The sequence below is a fragment of the Thamnophis elegans genome, chromosome 3 (assembly GCF_009769535.1).
Source record: "Thamnophis elegans isolate rThaEle1 chromosome 3, rThaEle1.pri, whole genome shotgun sequence".
NCBI classification, from domain to species: domain Eukaryota; kingdom Metazoa; phylum Chordata; class Lepidosauria; order Squamata; family Colubridae; genus Thamnophis; species Thamnophis elegans.
Genome location: NC_045543.1, coordinates 42,782,393 through 42,804,881, shown reverse-complemented (window position 1 = coordinate 42,804,881; position 22,489 = coordinate 42,782,393). Strand labels below are relative to the sequence as shown.

General features: G+C 38.5%; 1 protein-coding gene across 1 annotated transcript in view; it reads left to right on the top strand.

Annotated features, from left to right (window-relative positions):
• EPHA1 (EPH receptor A1) overlaps positions 1-22,489 on the top strand; it is a 78,310-nt gene that overhangs the window by 19,112 nt on the left and 36,709 nt on the right. Inside the window, exon 3 of the mRNA XM_032213565.1 lies at positions 19,093-19,368. Within this exon, the coding sequence (XP_032069456.1) occupies positions 19,093-19,368 (276 nt within the window). The remainder of the gene's footprint in view (positions 1-19,092; positions 19,369-22,489) is intronic.

Genomic DNA, 22,489 nt, shown 5'->3' with positions numbered 1-22,489 from the left:
TGCAAATTAGCTAAATCTGCATAAGCTAAACAAATTATTCTCACATCCCCAATTAAGTCTGAGGAGATTTCAACTTCTTGAGATAGGAAAAAACACAGAGCCTTTGCTATACTCTGCATTTGCTGCGGGGGTGGGGGGGACCCCTAACATGGTTATTCCTTTGCATTGAGTTTTCCAACATTGCTTGTGTCCCCCTGCTGATTAAACATATATTTCCAATTACTGTTTTGCCAAGACTGAGAGAAAACTGTGGGTAGGGGGTCCATACATACACACTTTTACAATGGATTTGCCTGCCAGTGAATACTGGAATACATTCCTGCATCCCACAGGTCTTAATTCTATATTAAGTGTAATGTGATTAGAGATCTATATAGTGAAAGATTCACAGAATATTCCAAGCAATTATTGATGAAGTCTGCATATATTTTGCTGAAATCTTCCATATTCTTCTGTGGGTATAGTTAAATTATATGTTGTGACCACAGCACAGTAAAATGTGTGTGTGTGTGTGTGTGTGTGTGTGTGTGTGTGTGTGTGTAGGAGTGTTCAAGAATCTATATCTAGTTTGGTGAGCAAGTGGCTACATGATGTCAGAGTCTTGATCACAACATTTGGTCCTGTCACAGAGGGTGACAACATGGGGCAAGAGGACTGACATCTGGAGTTATAAACCATCAGGAAGCAACACTAGGTTGGATAAAAATAATAAGGTGATCCAGTATAGCCACCTTTGCATAGCAAAGATCGTGGACTAAGATCCAGTCTCCTTAAGTAACTCACCTAATAACATTCCTGCTATGCATGCAGGTTTAATCACTACTTCCTCTTCTGTTTCTTTCCTTCATCTTATTCAGCCATTAACGATTAACAGTCTTTCAGAGCAATTGTGTTGGGCAGGCCACAAAAATCTCAGCGAGCCTTTAATTTAGGACCCTCCTGGTGTGAACTGATCATACAGAAGTAATTGGCTGATTGGCAGTTTTCAAGGGGGGGAGGAGGGCACTTGCATGCCTGCATGAGAAAACTTGTTCCTAGCTTGTCACATTTAGATGCAAATATTTGGTGTCCTGGTTCATTTTTGCAAGAAACAATTGCCTGGACAAGCTTTGGGAGATGCCGATGAGAAACACAGGGCTTACTGTAGTTGGCAGTTAGTACATAATGACATTAGTTATTCCAACTATACCATGCCGCTGTAGGCATTGCTGAAATGTAAGGATATATATATATATATATATATATATATATATATATATATATATATATATATATATATATATATATATATATATATATATATATATATATATATATTATGAAGAGGGAGAGAAAGAGAGATGCCTTTCTCTGTCTCCAAGGAACTTGCAATCAAGAAAGAATGCAGGTAGACAGAACTGCATTTTTGGATAATGTGCCACAGTGAGAGTCTTGATGCATTAGTGAGAAACTGCACGTATGATCTTTCATCCTAGAAGATAGACCAGCTTCGTTCAGCAACATAAATTCACTTACACATATACACACGGGGGATGTAATTCCTAGAATCACACATTCACCAATAACTATTTCAGATGCCCTTCACAAAAACATATTTTCCAAATTTCTGTCTTTTCTGACTATCCATACAGCTTGCTACACAAGTAACCCACTTTTTTCCTTTTCCTTAAAAAAAATCTGTTCAAAGTTCTTTGATGTTTATGGATTAGTTAGCAAACAAAGATTCCCAAATCCATATTTACTAAGAGAACATTATGGAGCAAGGGTTGGTTCATAGGAAAGTAATTGTACAGTAAATTGGACAGAGAATATGACCCTAGCACTTCTGCCTAGAGAGCTTCCCTCTCTTTTCTCTTTTGCAAAAATTACAGTCTCTGAACTCAGCTGGGGGGGGGGGGTTACAGATTTAAAAAGTGCAAGGGGGCAATTGAAGGGGAGAATCAGGAGGCAATGAATGAGGTGATGAAAGACTTCCTGCCCATTGATTCTCTGTTTCCTCAGACCATTAGCATTTCAAGAAAAGCAAAGCATTGTGGAGCCTTGTTCACCCCCCTAGGACATTACTAATAAATTTTCTGCAAAGGGTTTTTGTCAGAGAAACCGAAAAGAAAGTTGACAGCTACTTGTCTCTGATCAAATGCAGGAGTACTTTAATTTGTGTGGCCTCTGACTTTAGGCGGAATATATGTATGTGAAGTTGGAAGAGGGTATCTTCAAGGTTCTGCAAATAGGGCCAACATTACTATGGAAAGAGTTAGGACATGTCAGTATTTAATGTAGTCTCCTCAGGCCTTCAGTAGAAGAATGTCACTATTTCAATCTGGGCCACTTTCCGCCAAATAAGACATCATCAGCAATATCACCACCATCATCATCACTATCACCATCCATGTTTTTCTAACCAGTACCTGGAAGCGGGCACCAATGCTTTTTCCTATAAGAAATTTCATTCTTCCAAAAGGAAATCAGACATTCTTTCCAATAAGAAATATATACGTAATGTCCTCGCAGTAATTAGCATGTATAAAACCAATTCAATATACTCAGAATATCTGATTCAGTAAAATTGAGTGTGAATATTGCAGGTTGAAATAACTCAACTTTTAAAATCAATTTCCTTCTAGTTAGTAGGAATCATTTTCCAGGATTTTAGAGCATTGACACCAAATGTGAAAAATGATACAACCTGTCCATTGCATTTCCAACTATTTTTAAAAAATAACTTCTCTATTTTAATAATCAAAACTGGAGTGATATATCTATGATAAAACAAGTATATCAATTTTCTCTAAGTATAATATTCAGAGTCAATTGAATATTCATCTTCCATTGAAATTTTCCATTGTTGTGTCTCTGTTACTGCATTCAAATTCTGCATCCATTTAATCATGCAAATTTTGATTTGTTTGGATTCCAAGTTAAACTTTACCATAAAATTATAAATGAAGCCTTACAAATACTCCAAATTGTCTGTTGCAAGATTTTTAAATGTAGTCAAGTTTTACAATAGCCTTCCTTGTTTCTATAATTCTTGTAGTGCAATACTACTAAGTTGAAGATACTGAGACTAGACCTTTGTGAAATAAATGTTCCAAAAAAGATTTTATCTTCATCTTCAAAATTATTAATGTCATCCAGTCATTATTGTGAGGTGGGGGACTGTATACTGTAAATCAATATAAGAAATAAATATTATTGATAATTAAACATTGCAATCAAAACCAGTTATTAACTTTCCACTGAATTAATTTCAATATTGTCTTCCTCATAAAGTAGATATTTAATAATGAAGCAATGGAAGAAGGGAGTTTGGACTTAATCTTTTGCTGTATTAATTCTAGACATCTCAATAGAAGTCTTTTTTTATTAAGCAAACTTTTATTATATTATTTATTTATGTTTTTAATCAACCCAAAGATATTTGGGCAGGCTGTCTGAAAGTCCTGCCCCCTTCCTTGAAGCAGATGGGCCAAAGGAAATACAGTTTATTCTCAGATATACAGTATGTTAAGCAGCTAAACATGGTAATACAATTTAAAAGTTTCAAGCTTTTTGGACCATAAGTACTTCCGTACTTATTTATGCCGACCACTTAATATTTTATATTCAACACATATTAGACTGGTTTGAAAAAGAAAACTAAGTCCTAGTGACATCTTCATTTTAACTGCTGCAGTCCTTCCAAGTCATATAGAAATATACCACCTGCTCTTATGCTTTTCTTGCTCAATAGATGTTAGTAAATAAATATTATTTTCATCAAGTCCTTTGTTATATATTTAGCCTCTTTCTTTTCCCGTAATGTTAAACTCCATTGTGACATGTAGGTACTGCTTTTCTTCCGCTACCAAATTCCATGTCAGCATTTGAAACTTTTCTTTACTAATCCAATAACCTGACACAAAAGTTCCATATACAATACTGCTATATATGTTGATTTGGCTTCTTAAGATGGTTCCCAGTATTTTTACATAATGCATTGTTGTACATATTGTATTAATGGGAGTGTTTCATTTTCATCCTGTGAAGCAATTTTGAATGAATCGGATCATTTGTACAACTGACCCAGTCCCAGCTACTGTAACTGATGATGGCTCTCTAAGCACTTTGGGAAATATCTTTCCTTATGCTTTTGCTTAAGATCTGTTTTAGTCTGGAGCCTGATCATTATTTATTCCTTTCATGTGCATTCATGCTATACAGTAGTCCCAATCTACTTCATTATTTCAACAACTCACTATGGGCCTTTCTTCACTATCACATAGCTAATATCAGCAGAATACTGTACAGGCATGAAGTTTGAAGCCCCTAGTGCTGATTCCTATCTGGTCTCTGATGTCACCTGGCATCCTTCTGAGATAATGGGTGACAGATTCTTTTGAATAATATCAAAAGAAGGGGGAAGCCACTGCTTGAACATCTTTAGTACAGTTAAGGATCACTTAAGGCTGTCTCATTCATGAGTTGGTGATGACATGAAGGCAACATCATAGGATAGGAAAGAAAAGTTGCAGGGCATGTTTGTACTTTGGTTAACTGCAAGTCTAGAAGATGCAAGTTTGGACATGGTTTATATAAGGATGAGAGGAAAGGCTTGGTCCAAGCGCATTTAGCAAACTTGATAGCTAATTGCTTCACAAATTCTTAGCAGTATCGAAATAATGTGCACTTGGAATCCATCCATCCATCCATCCATCCATGTATACCCATCTCCAGAAAGTGCAGCTGTTCCTTTCTATCTGGTAGGGAAATCCCACCAAAGGAGATGTGAACCAACTGAAGCAGAAAACCTGGCTCCACCAGATGAGCAGAAACCACATCAGCACTATAGACAGGATGTGTCCAGGGAATAGGCTAAGAGCTATGGTCTGAATTGAGTAGTGAGACTGATTAGTTTGTCATCACATTAAGGTGCAAGTTTAATAACCCAGTATGTTTTCAGACCATATAATTGTTATTTGGTTTAACTGCTCTAAGCGTTGACAGCACAGCAGGATTGGCTGATATGATTCTTTGTACTCTTGGAAAGCTGGAAAGGCTGGTCCTTCAAATAAACAAAACAAACCTCACCCATAGTATTAAAGTTAGGAGACCAAATCAGCAAGTTCTGCAATGCAATTCAGCAGGCTTCTTACTCTAACATCTTACCCAAGTTTCATAGCAAACTCAGAGATCTAATTAACATTTGGTGAGGTGGCTACTTCAACATTCCTCCTCTAAGGTGGTTTCATACCATATCATTCACTTCCCCAGCCAAGTTAGGAGTTGCCATCTCATGAATTCACGTAATTGATGTGATCCAACAGTAGTTTTGGTTGGACTTGTGCCATTTACAAGATGGAATTTTTAAACTCTAATGACAAGTACCAGCTGCAGCCAATTAATTTGAGACTTGCAATGAACATCTATAAACAAGTCTTATTTATTCATACATCATCATTCTTCCTTTGTTAGATTTGTACCCCATTTTTCTTCACCAGCTCAATAACAGCAAATATAGCACTTCTTGCAATGATAATCCTGTGCTGTAACTATATACCTCTTATGTTACTGAAATTGATTGAAAGAAACTGAAGATTTTAAGGTGCTTAGTTTCTTCAAGTTGATTATACATTTCAAAAATGGTGAAAATAAGACAATTTGTACATTTTAAGTAGCACCTAATTGCTTCAAAACAGAAAGAAAGCAAATGAAGACTTACACCTGTTAACAATTCCCATGCCAATTAATAGAGCACTGTATTTGCCACCTAGAGTTGCGTAATAAATACATATAAATAAAGGTAGGATCTAAATCAAATGAATACATAAACTGCCACTTCGATGCATGAATGCTGAGTAGTTTTGAATACCAGTTAATGCAGCTAATGATATTTCCATTCCATGTTTCCATTTATATCTCTGCTTTCTTCCAGGACCTCATGGTATTATTTTAACACTTCCTCCTTCAGTTTTTATCCACCAAAACAAAATAGGGTGGGTCACAAGATCTTGACTGGCACACTTACCGAGCTTTTGTGGCTGAGAATAAAGTTGAATCTGGACATTCTCTTCTAATCCAAAGCCCTAATTGCTACACCTATCTGGCTCTCACATCATGGGGCAATATTTTCTGTGTGGTTCTATTTTTGACTTCCTGGTGCCATTGATAGAGATGGGTATTATGCTAACTTCAAGTATATGTTTTAATACATACACATAATGTGCCATTAAAAAAAAATCTTATGTGGACTGTGGAAAAGGTGAACCTTCTTTGAGTCAACTCAAACTTCTGGTGACTACATAACAACCATGCAATTTTCTTGGCCATGGTATAGAAATGGTTTGGCCTTGCATTTCGAGCGTTTTTCTTAACTTTCAGTCCTGCTTAGAGCCCCACTATTTCCTAATGGTTTCCATCCAATTACTCATCCAACCCAACCCAATTCTAGCTTCTAACCCTTAGAGGGTTGACAGGGACTCCCACCTGCTCCTAACCTCCACTGTAAATAATTGGAGCATTTTAAAATACTCATTTAACAACATCTCAATATCTTTCAAGATACCAAAATAAATGTGAGACAAGCAGTTGAATGATCAAGAGTTAATTATGAAAACAAAATGGTACCTTAATATTTGAAATACTAAGACTCTAGCAGACTCTAGATCAGGATTACATCCTGAGTCTCCAGAACTTGACAAACTACAAATCCCACTGATCTCACTCAGTAAGTAACATTCAGAGGGCCATCTTAATATTTTCAAAAAAAAAAAAAAAAAAAGCATGCCAAATGTAAAGGGCCACTAATTAACGTGTCCTCCCCCAACATAAATGAGTTCTCACTCACTAACCAAGTATTCAGTTGATTAATCTGCCAATTAAACTGATTAAATCTTGTAACCCAATTATCCCTGCACCTAAAATAGCAGCTCTGTTTTTAATTATGTAAAAGTATTATTATGTTTATACAGCATTTAGCATGTTTAAAGCCTTTCACATCCTGATCTGCATCTCGGAAATGCTTACCAGAGTCCTATAAGCGGGTTTCATTATTCTTTTATTGCAGATAAAGGGATGAGGGAGATTTAGACCAGAAATTAGAAGAAAACCACCCACAGCTCACACTCTGAACCACTCCTCTACGCTAGAACTTTCCTGTCTCTGATACATGAAGTTAAAAGTACATTTTTTGTAGTCTGTCTAGGTTCAGAGGTTTTTCAGACATCTGAGAGTCAGAATGGAGACTGAATCCACGTTCCTCAAAATCCTTCCATTTATGAATGGCCAATTCCAGAATAAATTGTCCCCTTTGACTTTGTCTTGCTTAAATCATTAGTTGATCTCTCTCTCTCACACACACACACACACAAATATAAGTGGGTAGGTCACAGCTGAATGCCAGTCACCATTTACGGAAAGGGAAAGAGAAATGGATCAAAATTGCCATCTACATTCTTGAAAAGAGAAAGAGCCAAAGACAAATCTAGATAGATGTAGTATGTGTTTATCTACGGATGTGTATAGTTGTGCTTGTTTGGAGCAGAAGCTGCTACAAAACACATTTTTTCCAGCATTTTTTATTTATATCACCAGAGGCCTTTTGGATTATTTGCTACTAATTTTACTTCCAGTGGATACTTGCATCTTCTGGAACTTTCTTCATCTGGAGAATAGAGATCTGAGTTTTCTTATCATTTGCTTAGTGATTAAGACATTGGGCTGTCAATTGGAAGGTTGGCAGTTTGAGACTCAAGCAGTGCAGGATGGGGTGAGTTTCCTTTCCTGCCACAGCTCTTGCCATCCTAGCAGTTCTAAAGCATGCAAATGTGAGTAGATAAATAAGGTAAAGGTTCCCCTCGCATATATGTGCTACTCGTTCCCAACTCTAGGGGGTGGTGCTCATTTCCATTTCAAACAGCCAACTCTGTCCGAAGACATCTCAATGGTCATGTGGCTGGCATGACTAAATGCCGAAGGTGCATGGAATGCTGTTACCTTCCCACCAAAGGTGGTCTCTATTTTTCTACTTGCATTTTTACATGCTTTCAAACTGCTAGTTTGGCAGAAGTTGGGACACATAACAGGAGCTCATTCCGTTACATGGCACTAGGGATTCAAACCGCCAAACTGCCGACTTACTGATCAACAAGCTCAGCATCTTAGCCACTGAGCCACTGTGTCCCTTGATGCAGCGTGGATAAATAGGTACCACTTTGATGGGAAGGTAATAGCATTCCATGCAATTTGATGTATAGTCATTCTGACTATACGTGACCATGGAAGCGTCATCAGACAATGCTGGCTCCCTTGGCTAAGAAACAGAGATGAACACCATGTTCTAGATTCAGATACAACTGGGCAGGGGAAACCTTTACCTCTTTTTCTAGCAAGAAACTTAAGTGAATTGCAGAGAATTTGGGTTACTTGTTACTGAGGTCTGTTTCCCTCCCCCCACCTCCAACTCTGACTTTCTCAACCTCATGAAAATAATGTCTGCTCTAGGATTTTTGCAATGGTCTTTCGCACTACAGACATGGAAAAGTATTATTAGGGGAATTTCTAATAGGAGCACTTGGGCTTTGCTGTAAACTCAAGTTTCCCTGGTTTGTAGAATGGTCAAATGGAAACTAAAGCTTCCAACTCCTCTGTAAGTGTCATAAAAACAATTGGGAAAAAACATAGAGCCTCTTTCATCTTTCAACATGAGGACTACATGATCCCATATTATGGGATCATGAAGACCAGACTTTTCATGATCCCACAATATTAGCAGCGTCCACTCAGGGAGTGGACTCCTTTCTGGCTTTGCAGTTGCAAAGTTCAAACCTGAGTAAAACCTATTTTTTTGGCCTCTTGCAGTTCTAGGAAGCTTGTGGGAGGTTTAGCACTTTTTTTGACTAAAAGAATATTTGCCTCACCCAACTCTCAGCTTTGGGGTTTCAGCTGTCCTAGCAGGTCTTTCAAGGGGGGGAGGTAGCTTGGTGGATTTGAACCCGGGAAGTGCTTTAAGGTTTTGCCTAGAACCAGGCACAACTTAAAATAAGGACATGGAGAATGACATCTTCCCGTTTTTGTGAGGAATGGCTGGATGAGGGGATTTGGGTTTCTCCAGGACCTGTGATAGCTCAGTAAAGGTAATCCTCGATTTTTGAGCTGAGCTCAAACTTTATGTTGCTGAGACAGTTGTTAAGTAAATTTTGCCCCATTTTATGACCTTTCTTGCCTCAGTTCTTAAGTGAATCCCTGCAGTTGATAAGTTAGCAACCCGGTTCTTAAATGAATATGGCTTCCCCATTGACTTTGCTTGTCAGAAGGCCACAAAAGGTGACCCCAGGACACTGCAGCCATCATAAATAGGAACCAGTTGCCAAGCATCTGAATTTTGATCACATGACCATGGGATGCTGCAACAGCGGTGTGAAAAGGAGCCATAAGTCACTTTTTTCAGTGCTGTTGTAACTTTGAACAGTTACTAAACAAATGATTATAAGTTGAGGACTACCTGTATGGAACAGTCTTCATCACTTCTGAGTATTCCTCATGTCCATTTATACTGGCATCGTCTTAGGAACTACTCAGGGTAGCATCCAGTTAAAGCAACAACACAGTGAAATGTACACATCCGAAAAGATAATGGAACATAAAACTAATTCCCCCAAAGGCAATTCAATAATCAAAACAATAATCTGGAATGCTACTGACCCATTGCAGACAGACCTTCAAAGTTTTTTTTATGAAAGACAGGCCCAAGGCCTGCCAGATCTCAGAGGGAATGCTATTCCATAAGGCATCAAAAAAGGCACGTCTTCTGTTTCCCAGAAAATGACCTTATTAAAGAGATGGAACCTGGAGCATGACAAGCTTATATCTGATCTTATACAAGGGAAAGAGATTATCCGTGACAAATGATCCTACAAATAACCAGGCCCTGCCCCATGAAGGGCTTTAAAGGTGAGAGTCAGTTCGCGGAAGCCCACTGGCAATTAGTGTGACTTGAAACTACCAATGTTACATAGCTGTAACCAAGGTGGACCCCTAAATACCTGTGTTGCTGCATTCTAGATCAGCTGTAGCTTGCAGGTCTTGTGTCGGTTTGTAGGAAGATGGAAGAGAAAATTATCGCAGAGCTCTCCTCAAAGAGCTTTGGAGTGTATTGTTGTAATAGAAACAGCAATGTGGAAGTGTTCACACAGTGCTCCTTGCTAAAGTAATTTTTAAAAAGAACATAATCAACTGCCAGTTATATTATTCTAAATATTGCATGTGTAGTACAAAAAATGAGAACTATGCTAAAATGAATTCTATAATGTGTTCAGCTGATAGAGGCCATCGCATATCTAGGTTGTTTGGTTACGTTGAGTCACTTGGACAATGCTAGTGCTAAATCGTATCCCAAATATCTGAGACCTTTAATAAATAGAATTCTTGTTTCAACACCTAGATTTCAACTGATGTCATCAGTTTTCTGAAATTCACGTAAATTGGCTAAATTCAAATCAATAGCTTTTTCTATGGAACATTTGGACATTTCATACATGCTGCCCAAGAAAATTGTGCTCATCTTGTAGGGTTCCTCTTGATGGATATTTATCAATAGCTCTCGAGACAGATTTTGTAGCACAAGTTTTTTTAGCAGCATACGCCAACATAGCAGCTGAAATAACTTGACCTCAGTTATTCTTATTCACTATTAATCTAGAGTTTGGCTTGCCATATAGGGATGTTTTTGTTCAGAAACAGTATAGAATGTGACATTACAATATGATTATATATTAAATAGATAAGATCAATAGTGTTGGATTGGCACCAGCAATGCACAGTTCAAGACTACGCTAAAACACAGATGCTCTTTAGGTGACTTTGGGCCACCCTGTTAGTCATTTAAAGTAGACCAAACTTGGAAACCAAAGACACACAAGCTAATACTACTTTTATTATAAGGTCACAATAATAGAATATTCTCAATCTGAATACACCTGCTCCCTCCTCCCTTTATCTTAATGAAAATTATGAAAGATCATGTCTGACTCTGAGATGCTTTCTCAGGTTACATTTCAGCCTCAAATTCAGATTTCTTTGATCTCCCTGCTGTCTCAGTTGCAGCTCTTCCTTCTGTTCCTCAAGGTTATTCCATCTTCCCATTTCACACTCACTCTGGCTTAGCCTAAACTATAGCATGCAGTTGTTGCTGGTGGGGGAAGGGGGAGAATGTGCGCAGGATAGGAGGAAGGGCCTCTATCTAAAGTACATTGAGTCATTAATTAAAGACCCAATACAAATAATAGATAAATGTGTCTCTAAGGGTGGCCCAACTCCAATTTAGAATGCTGCATTTAAAGTTTATATGACTGCCACTTTGCCATCATTTAAGACCAGTCACTACCAGACAAAGGGCTTGAGATGGGGGGGGGGGAGGGTCAAAATGTCAAGTTGACAGAAGTAGTTGCACAATCAAATCCCTACCTCTCTTTTACCTTCTTTGTGGAATTATGCTATTTAGTACCTATCCAATGTCTGTTGTATTTTAATTCCCAGAATATACGTATTACATATTCCCAGTATTTTTGATTTAATTTTAATTTTCTTGACTGTTTTGTGTTCCGTGACCTTTGAATAGATTCTGCTGGTTGGTATTCAATAATAAGGAGTACTTTAAATAAATTGGACTTTACATTTTTCTTTTCTACAAACATTGCTTACTTAACCTTGCACTTTGTAAGGGCAGGATGTCTAGCGAAAATATTTACCTGCCTCCTTGCTAAAATATTCTACTTGGAAATGTCAGGAATTTAATCTGGCACTATCTACATGGAAAAGGTGTGCTCTGCTGCCAAATTATCAGCCCTCCCTTTTTGGGCACCCTGGCATTAATCAATCTGATGGTATTTCCCTAAGCTATGGAAGGATGAAAGGTTTTTCTCTAGGATAAAGTTTAGAGTAGCATTTTGGATTCAGAAGAATAACAAACCTTCCAGGTACCATGCATGTTATGTCTCCAGTCAAACCTCTTCCCTTGATCTGCTGACTATAACTTTGCAGCCATATTGGTTATCACTGTATTTACATATTTATTTGTTCCATTTATACTGCATAGCCTCTCATCTCACATTCGTGATACTGAGTGGCCCACTCAGTGAAAAAATAAACAAAAACACCTAAAACACACACAAGTAAATAGCCAAACAACAAAAACCATTTAAACCAAAGTTAAAAAGTTAAAAAAGAACAGGCCATAAAACATAAATGACAACAACGAACTATGAAACCTAAAATTTGTTTTTGGGTCCTCTAGAGAAAACAGTATCTTCTCTCTCAAAGACCCATTTGAGGGAAGCCACAGGTTGTAATGCCTGAAACTAGCTGTGGCCAATCCACACAATTTATTTTTTATTTTTTCATAGCAAGTAGGACCACAGGCATGCACACAAGGACACGGACATGCATACACACAAACCCACCGACCAGAGTAAAGTAATTTCTGTCCTTGCATGTAGATGACCTTTTAAAGCTAGCTAATTGTTTTATAAAAACAACACTGTATCTTTTAAAAATATATTTATTTGAAACCCAAATCAAAATGACAAACTTTCTGATACATACATACATACATACATACATACATACATACATATATATATATATATATTTATTTATTTAAAGTCACAACCCCTGGTATGCCCAAGTATGGGAGGAAGGTCACACTTCCACTCTCTGTCATTAGGCTCGTCACAAGAGACCATCCAGACAGAAACCCAATATTTTTTACTGTTGCCTTTTTTGTTACATTTGTTATATTTATGCTGATAAATAAATAAAGGGAGACTAGTATAGATCTATTTCAAGCTATTTAGCTCTCATCAGCTAGCCATACCCAAGTTTTTTGGGAATCGAACCTGTGCTCTATTGCCTCCCAGGCAGGGAGTTAACCATTTGAGCTACAGAGAACGACTCCTTTATCAGCCAGCCAGGGTGGGAGGTATATACTTAAAGTCACAACCCCTGGTATGCCCAAGTATGGGAGGAAGGTCACACTTCCACTCTCTGTCATTAGGCTCGTCACAAGAGACCATCCAGACAGAAACCCAATATTTTTTACTGTTGCCTTTTTTGTTACATTTTTATATGTGCTCTATTGCCTCCCAGGCAGGGAGTTAACCACCCTGGCTGGCTGATAAAGGAGTCGTTCTCTGTAGCTCAAATGGTTAACTCCCTGCCTGGGAGGCAATAGAGCACAGGTTCGATTCCCAAAAAACTTGGGTATGGCTAGCTGATGAGAGCTAAATAGCTTGAAATAGATCTATACTAGTCTCCCTTTATTTATTTATCAGCATAAATATAACAAATATATATATATGCTGGTCTTGTTGTATTCGAGTCTTTTCCCGTGTAAGATTGAGATTGTCTTGGCAATGTTTTGGCGAGGTCTCACTCGCTATCTTCAGGCTGGTGTTTTCGGCTTCGTGTTTGTGTGAGTAAAGCATGGTCGGAGCTGCCATCTTTCTATAAATCTTGGTGGGGGGGTGTGGAGTTCTGGCTTTGTTTCATGGGTTGATTGGTTGTGTGGTTGTATCATGATTGGTAGATTGGTGCTGATTGGTGCTGGCTGTGTGTCCGTTGTTGTTTTGTGTTGTAACGGCCTGGGTGGTGGGTGGTGCTCGTTTGTTGACTATGGCTGGTTTCCAGATGTCTGGTAGGCGGGAGGTATCGTCACGTTTATTCATGTTGTGGGGGTGTTTCTCTATTTTGATAGCTTTCATAATTATTCTGTGGTTGAAGTGTTCAGTTTTGGAGATTAATTTGGTTCCTTCAAAATTAATTTCATGTCCTGTAGCTTTAAGGTGCTGGAAAAGGGAGGAGGTTTTTTTCTTATTTCTTACTGTGTTCTTGTGTTCTGCAATGCGTGCATTTACTCACACAACGATTACGCTTTACTCACACAAACACAAAGCCCAAACCCCAGCCTGAAGATGGCGAGTGAGACCTCGCCAAAACGTTGTCAAGACAATCTCAATCTTACACGGGAAAAGACCCGAATACCCCAAGACCAGCAAATATATATGTGTGTGTGTGTGTGTATGTGTCTTTCTGTCTGTCTGTGTGTGTGTCTGTGTGTCTGTCTGTGTGTGTGTCTGTGTGTGTGTGCGCGCGCATGTGTGTGTATGTGTATATAAGTATAAGTATAAGTATATGTATATGTATATGTATATGTATATGTATATGTATATGTATATGTATGTATATATCAGAAAGTTTGTCATGTCTTTCTATTTTATTTACTGGAAAGTATCCAGTCATGTTTAACAGAAATATCTCTACCTACAATTACTAAGATGCCTTGAAGATACCATGATTGTTTTATAACATCCAATATAATTTTACAATGTCTACAAGACCCAGAATCCTGTTTCCTCATTCTGTCAAGGATAATGGCCTAGAAATTCTAATTTGATTTAAAAGGAAAAAAAACACCCTTGTCTGTCTCTAATGGAAGCCAATTTTCTTACGTTAGTACCGAGGAAATAAATCTGTTGTAACATTATTACGGTGCCTTTTCCTCCTACAGTGGCATTTAAAGAACATTTTTCTCCCACACGGGCGGCTGCTATTAGCAATAACAACCAGTGTATGCCACCCTTCCCCAAGAAAGAATTACAGTACTAAGTTAACCTTAATCCATTGATTTAACAACTGTACTTTAAATACTAATCAGTATGTTCCTTTAATACCCAGATATACTAACAAGTAATAAGATAAAGATAATTATTTGTGTGTGTATTTATTTGCTTAGTTTTATTTATTTAACAATGCTATTGGTCTTAGCAGGGCAAAGGCCTCTAGGAAACTGCTTTGTATATTTAATAGTATATTGCATATTTTTTATATTTGTACATTGTATTTACTTCGTACACTGTATATTTAATATTTAAGAATGATTTTCTTTTTGCTGCGTCTCACTCATATACATACTATATATGGATACACATTTGCAGATACATAAACATAGCACATACTCTTTTGCATATCCTGATATCAACTTATGTTTTCTGAACTGGGTTCAGGAACTTGTGATTGACTAGGTTAAGGGAAAATTGGTTATTTTGAGCTTACTGATTCCCACAGGACAGGCTGGATGACTAGCAATCCTGTGTATCAAAAGGGGAAGATATATTATTTTGTATGCTGTTGACAAGAGCTTAGCTTAGCTCAAATCAGATCATATGGAGCAGGGGGTGTCAAACCGCGTCGTCACGGCAGCATCACGTGACATATCGGCGCTTTTTTCCTCATCACTAAACTGGGCTTGGCCAGCACGTGATGCATTTGGCCCACAGGCCATGAGTTTGACAGCCCTGACACAGAGTATGGCTACTTCCCCTTTGAAACTGATTTGGAAGGCTTGTGGAAATGCCTGTTAAATGATGGTCTGCTTTAATGAAAAGCAGTGAGCAATCACACTCTTCCCAGGTCCAAAGCAATATTTTCAAATAATTTTTGAAGCCTGCCCAAACTAACATCTGACTGAGGTATAGGGAAAAAAGATTTTGCTCCTGTAAATTCTCCCAGGGTCGTATTTTCAGGTTGTACAGAAGCCCTTCAGGTGAAATAATTTTGTTTGATGCTATCCATAGAATAATTCTTTAGAATTCCTGTGCTGATATTATGTTCCACATAATGTTTTTTCTCTTATGATCATAACATCCAACTGCATTTTAGAGCTGACTAAAGTTATAATTCATATCTGAATCTGCAAGGGGCTTCACAGTAATACAGTCAAGCAATCTCCATAAAACTGGTTATGCTAGAAAGCAATGTTTAAGTCTATTTCTCCCTGATGTGCATTTATATAAAGACTACAGAGTGTCATGTAAAGTGGTGTAGCCTCAATACAGGGCTAAATTGACTTGTTTGATTAGGGAGGGGGGGGGGGAAACTATTTTTATAGAAGACTGGAAACTTTTTAATGGACTTTTTGCTTTATGAACAATGATGTCTATGGAATATCCTTCCAAAAGTCAGTGTTATATCTGGGTCTATAGAAGAGCTGTTAAATGTCACATACATATATCTACTATGTGCATACATATATCTGCTGTGCACATGCATGCAATGTCCTCAAATTAAAAGCATTTTATACACCGATGGAGCATTTTTGACTGCAGTTGTAGCTACCACTTCATTTTTTGCAACTCTGACCTGTCGAGGTATGGCTAAAGAACTAGCAAAAATCAGTTTAAGCAAGATCCTGAAGGTCAAAAATATTGAATTCCTCCATTGCGGACAGGCATCAGAGAAATCAAAAAGAAGAGGAGTGAAGAAACAGAGATGAAAGGCTAGGATTTGTAGTCTGATCTCCATCCATTAAAAGTTGAATAGTTATAACAACATTTCATTTTGAGGCACTGCTTCAGCCCCAGGTCACTGTCCTTATTAGGACAAATTTATAATGAGCAAACCCAATGAGCAGACCTAGTCCCTAAAGGAAAGTGTTACTTCTGTTTCTCTTCTAAAGCTTGGCCATTCCCTGCCTATCCAAGACTGCAGGAATTCATTGAAGCTGCAAAGTACTAGGAGCAAAGTACTGTAAATAAACTTGTCAATGAGTTTAGCTTTCTTTGGAAGAAAATTCTAGAGCCTACAGCATGAGATAAAAATTACAAGTATGTTTTTCCTTCCTCTATCTCATACAGCACCAGAAACTACTCCACAGATACAGAAACAAATTGTGCTGTCAAATTCTGTTTATGTATTGTTTAATTATACCGAAGAAGGCTGCAAAATGATTGTTCTCTGGGATCCCTGGGAATAAGCTTCACTAAAAACTCATTTGGACTGCCATATCAATAAGTTGATATCTAATTGCATGGTGCAGATAACAATTTGAGGAGTCCCTGGTGCTCTCTGAGCTTGGTTGTTTTCTTGCAGATGTGTCATTACCCAAACTAGGTAACATCATCAGGGCTAATAAGGAGTGAGGTTTGCTGATAACAATTCATTCACACTTCTGAGGAAGGGGGAGGAGTTGGAGGTTGGAGGAACCTGCTGAGTTACTCAAGGGGCAAGTTCATGCTTTAATTCTCTGTAAGGTGACTGCAGTCTTATCCCCGGGATGAAATTTTCCTGAAACTGGCAAAACTACCTTTGGAATAGGCATGCAGAGTAGCTGCTTTTTCAACTCTGCCCTTGCTAACTTTTGAGTAGGCATGCACTGGAGACGTATTTGCAATGGATGGATGCTCCTCCGTGTATTGCAAATGACTTTTGAGAAGTGATTCAGATTAACTTCAGCCCTACAAATTGTCAGGTGGTCCTTTGAGAGCCAGAGTGATGTGGTGGATTTGAATGACAAATGGCGTCTGAGATCTAGTCTATCCCAAGCAATGGAAATTGACTTGGGTACATCAACCAGTTGTCAGGGTTCCGATTAACACTCCCAAAGAAAGAAGATTCTGAGGCTTGAGTTTCCTCTGAGTTCCATTTTATTATAGATGTCGTATTTGCATATCTGGGAAAACCCGAATCTGAAAGCTTCCAGGTTTTCCCAACACCCAATGAAAGTTCAAGTCCCTGCCCAGCACTCCCATGTCCATCACATGGTCCAATCAGGCACCATCCCAACTGGAGATGCCTCCCAGTAACGCCATTCCATGTTTTACATTGGGCCTTCAGGCCTGCCACCAGTCACTCTCTCTCTTTCTCAGCCTAACCTATTTGAGAGGGTATTTGTGGGGGAAAGAAGGAGAACAGAGTACTCTATATGAAGGGGTGGGTTGCTGACAGTTCTAACCTCTTCTATAGAAGAGGTTCCACAAATCCTCAGCTCCACAAAGATGCGAGAAGAGATCTCCCCTCGGAAGATCCAGTTTGTGCGGAGCCAGTGGTCAGTGTCTCCTTCAGAGAGGACGCTGCAATCCTGGTACAGAACCAGTTCCAGCTCCCTCCCCCCACCCATCAAGATGAAGAGCGAGAGGAGGAATTCTGGGAGTTGAAGTCCACAAGTCTTAAAGCTGTCAAGTTTGAACACCCCTGGGGGTTTTTTCTAAAGGGTTAGGGGTTCAAGGGTCTTGTAACTTGACAGCTTTAAGACTTGCGTGCTTCAAATGCCAGAGTTTCTGAGCCAATATTTTGGTTGCTAAGCAAGAGCGTTGTTAAGCGAGTTTCACCACATTTTACAAGTTGGCCACGCCCACCCAGTCACATGGCTGGCAAACCACTCCCACCCAGTCACATGGCTAGCAAGTCACTCCCACCCGGTCACATGGCTGGCAAGCCACTCCCACAAAGCAGGCCACACCTACAGAAGAGGTTCTAAAAAAATTTGAAACCCCCCCCCACTGTCTATATGCCATCTTGAAAATGGAATATAAATTGAATAAATAATAGCATTAAGAGCAGGAATTTTTTTAGTGGTGCCTCTGCGAAGATTGGAGACATGAGATAGGAAGGAGCAAAATGACAGTGTGCACTGTACAAGGCACATTGAAATGATCACGTCCCTGTTGCAGTCACCTCAGGAGGGCATTTTAGGTCAAGAAAATGGCAGAACAAGGTTGAACAGGCCCACCCCAGAGTCATTTGCTGATCAAATGGATAGGTTGCCCTTCATTGCAGCTGCTTTAAAGAAAAGCAAACAAAAGAGAAATCTGATCTGCTGTGTAATGTGTCATTGAAATAAAAAAAATATGAACATGAGCAAAAAGGCATGTGACAACCAGATTTACGGCCTAGGTTTTGATGAGACAGAGAAAAAGAAAGCAAGAGAAGGTAGGCAGATCCAGATAACGTGCAGGTGGGAACAAACACTGGAGGAGGGGTTTTTTTTCATGAGTGGAAGCATATGCATATTTGTGTTTTTTTTAAAATATCTACAGATATCCACCCATCCATCTGCCCTCTGGGTAAAAGATGGGGTACCAATTTATTATCAAGGTTGGTCACACAATGAGCCAGATGTTTAGACTAGATTTGGCATTTTTATCCCCTTATTCATCCCCCTGGGATAGTTTTTATTATTATTCTCATTATTATGCCAGCAACAACATTGCAATGTTTCTTCGATAACCTGTAGAGAACCTCAGCTCAACGTCTCCAATCTTCTCTCCTTCTCCTATGCAGTGGAGTGAAGGGCAGCAGATGATCAATGGGACTCCTGTGTATATGTACCAGGATTGCAGCGTCCTCTCTGAAGGAGACACTGACCACTGGCTCCGCACAAACTGGATCTTCCGAGGGGAGATCTCTTCTCGCATCTTTGTGGAGCTGAAATTTACCATTCGAGACTGCAAGAGTTTCAGAGGAGAAATGGTGAGCTGCAAGGAGACATTCAACCTCTACTACATGGAATCAGAGGACGATGTTGGCATCCAGTTCCGCCGTCTTCTCTTCACTAAAGTAAGCTTTGTTTGTTTGTTTGTTTATTTGTTTGTTTGTTTGTTTAATGTGTACACTGCCTGACTCCCAGTGACTAGAGACAGTTTACAAAGATAAACCATGTAACAGTAAAGATAAAGGAGGAAAAAGATGGCAAAAACAGACAACAATGAAAAATATCCAGATACTAGTCAGAAAGGACTTCAAGCATTCTTGCCAAAGGCCTGGGTAAATGGCCAGGTTTTGAAGGCCCTTTGAAACACCAGAAGGGTGGAAGCCACCAGATATCAGGGTGAACTTTATTCCAGAGGGCAGAGGCCGCAACATAGAAAATGTGCTCCCAGGGTTCCAAAAGAATAGCCCCATTTAATTGAAGGAATCTGCAGCATGCCAACTCATTGGATCAAATCAGCCAGGCAGACACTATGAGAAATAGATAGTCCCTCAAGTAATTAGGCCCTATGCCATGTAGGGCTTTATAAATAACAACCAGCATCTTTGAATTGCACCAAGAAGCAAACTGGCAATCAGTGCAGTTTTTACATTGCCTGTGCTGCTGGATTCTGGAACAATTCAAGTTTCCAAGTTGTCTTCAAGGGCAGATCCAAGTAAGCACGTTATAGTAGTCAAGCCACAAAGAGGCCGGAAGTGAGTGACTATCTGAAGGGCTTTCCTCTCCAGGAAAGGGCACATATGCTTGTTCAAAAGCCTTCCCTGTCACAGGTGCCACCTGCTCATCAAGCAGGACCTGTGAGTCCGGGAAGACCCCCATTGAAAGGCAAGTACTGCAGAAAGGTTTACAAGATGGCAATTTTTCATTTATATAGAATCTTCTGTGTATAATTTCATAAGCAGAAGAAGAAAGGTCCAGAATGTCACTGGGGAAGAAGGACTAAGGATAGGACAAACAAGGTGAATGCAGTAAATGGTAACAACCAGACTTAAGAAGGAAAGAGGTGGAAGAAAATGTCAGGGCCTGAATGAGGAACTAGAGAGGGTGTGAAAAGTCAAGGTCAAAGTGTTCCCATGGTGGTAGGAGCACTTGGGGCTGTGACCCCCTTTGCTGGTAGAATGGCTCCAACAGGTCCAAGGAACAACATAAGAGCTCTCTGTCCGGAAAACTACAGTGTTGGGAGCAGCTAAGATCCTGCACAGAACCCTCAAACTCCCAGCCTCTGGTAGAAGCCCTGAGATTGAGAAAAACACATATCATCCATAAAAGTGAGAAGGGAATAAACCAATGCCTGTACGCTTATTCAAAGTTATACATGTGAGGCTATGCATTTTTTTTAAGTACAGTGTACATGCTCCTTAGCAAAGTTCTTCAATTTCTCATCACTGATCAAAGGCCTCATTTTCAGACTGACTTGGAGATTAGCCAGATTTCTTATATTCATTCAGAACACAAAAATATTCAGAAATTTTAAAAAATGGCAGAATGATCAGAAACTTGTAACAACCTGTTTGCAATCATAGATACACGCACTGGTTTGTTCTTCAGACATAGTGAGTTAGATGCAGATAGTTTTAAGTCAGGAATAATATAATTGATGTGAACAATAATTCAGTTCAGAAGCTGAGGTGCTATGCATGACGGCTTGTAATTTTGCCATGGTCGAAGATTTTCAGAGATTTTTACAAAGCAAAAAAAAATGCCTTTTATAAAATAGTATCATGAGGTAATTCTAATCAATCTATCTTTGTAGATAGGGGAACTTTTACCTCAAATAAAAGCGTTCTGCTCTCAAAGTTATATCCACTACAAATAGTCTTTACTTACTGACTGCCTTGTTTAACAACCGTTAGAAGTTACAACAGTTAAAAAGAAGAAATACAACCAATTTCGTTGTATTTAAGTACAATGACAATAAAGATTATACATACATACTAAAAATCAGCTTTGTGACCAGTCTTCACATTTCTGACTGCTACAGTGTCCTGTGGTCATATAATTGCCATCTGGGCATTTTGCAACTGGCTTTCAACAAGCAGAATTAATGGGAAACATGGAAAATTGCAAGTCACAGACATGTGACGTCTTGCTTAATGACTACGGTCATTCGGCAAAAGTTGAAAAAAAGTTGAAAAAAACATCATAAATCCGGAAAGATTCGTGGTTAGCTTCGTATTTATATGTAGCTCTGCTTCCCATAGAGAACAAGATTATGGACTAACTCCCTAATTATTGCAGAGGGAAAGGTAATGGTTTCAAACAATTATGTCAACATAAAAATGTATTTTGTTTATTGAAAATAGATTATAGATAATTTAGGCTTAACCCTACCTTATAAAATCTTATTAGTATTAGAATTTAATTTCTCTTCTTGGGTTTTATTGATAGTCACATAAATGGCAATGACACTGAAGTTACATAAAATAAATGAAAAATCAATACTATGGCAAATAAATGGCTGTAATTAAAGGACTTCCTTTCAATTGATTGCTCAGTCTCAAAATCATATTGCAAGAGATGGTCTGTGTGTTTCTATTGGCTACCATTAACTGCCTCATGGAGGATGTTTGTTTTTCAACATCTTATATGATTGAATGTAATTTTACTTTAATAAATAATATATTAACAAAGGAAAGAAAAAGTATTGATATATAATCAGAGGGGAAATTAGTATTAAACTTACGAGGATCACAATTGAACTTTTAATGAAAACAACATCTGATTCAGGAAACCTACGGAATCATTCTTGGATAGGTAACTTTCTTTTGTAAACTTAATTGTAAGTTAAATTAAAAATTAGATTCACTAAAAATAATTTTTAAGAATTCAATTTATTTTTTTCTATTGTTTTATTTTTGCTGGGAATGATTTAAAATGCTTATACTTATATGTATAAGGGATTCGAACTGCCGAACTACTGGCCTTTCTGATCGACAAGCTCAGCGTCTTAGCCACTGAGCCACCACATCCCTATACAATATATATGTGGTATTAAATTTTCCTGGGTTCGGTTAGGAAAAAAACTGTCTAAAAAGGCTCCTTTCAGGGGGACCATAACGAAAAAAATGGTTCAGAAATATTAGGTTACATGGAGGAAAAAAGGAAAGATAATTCAATTTCCTGCTCTCTGATGCAGACTTCTTAATCTTGATTATTTTAAAATGGGTGGACTTCAACTCCCAGAATTCC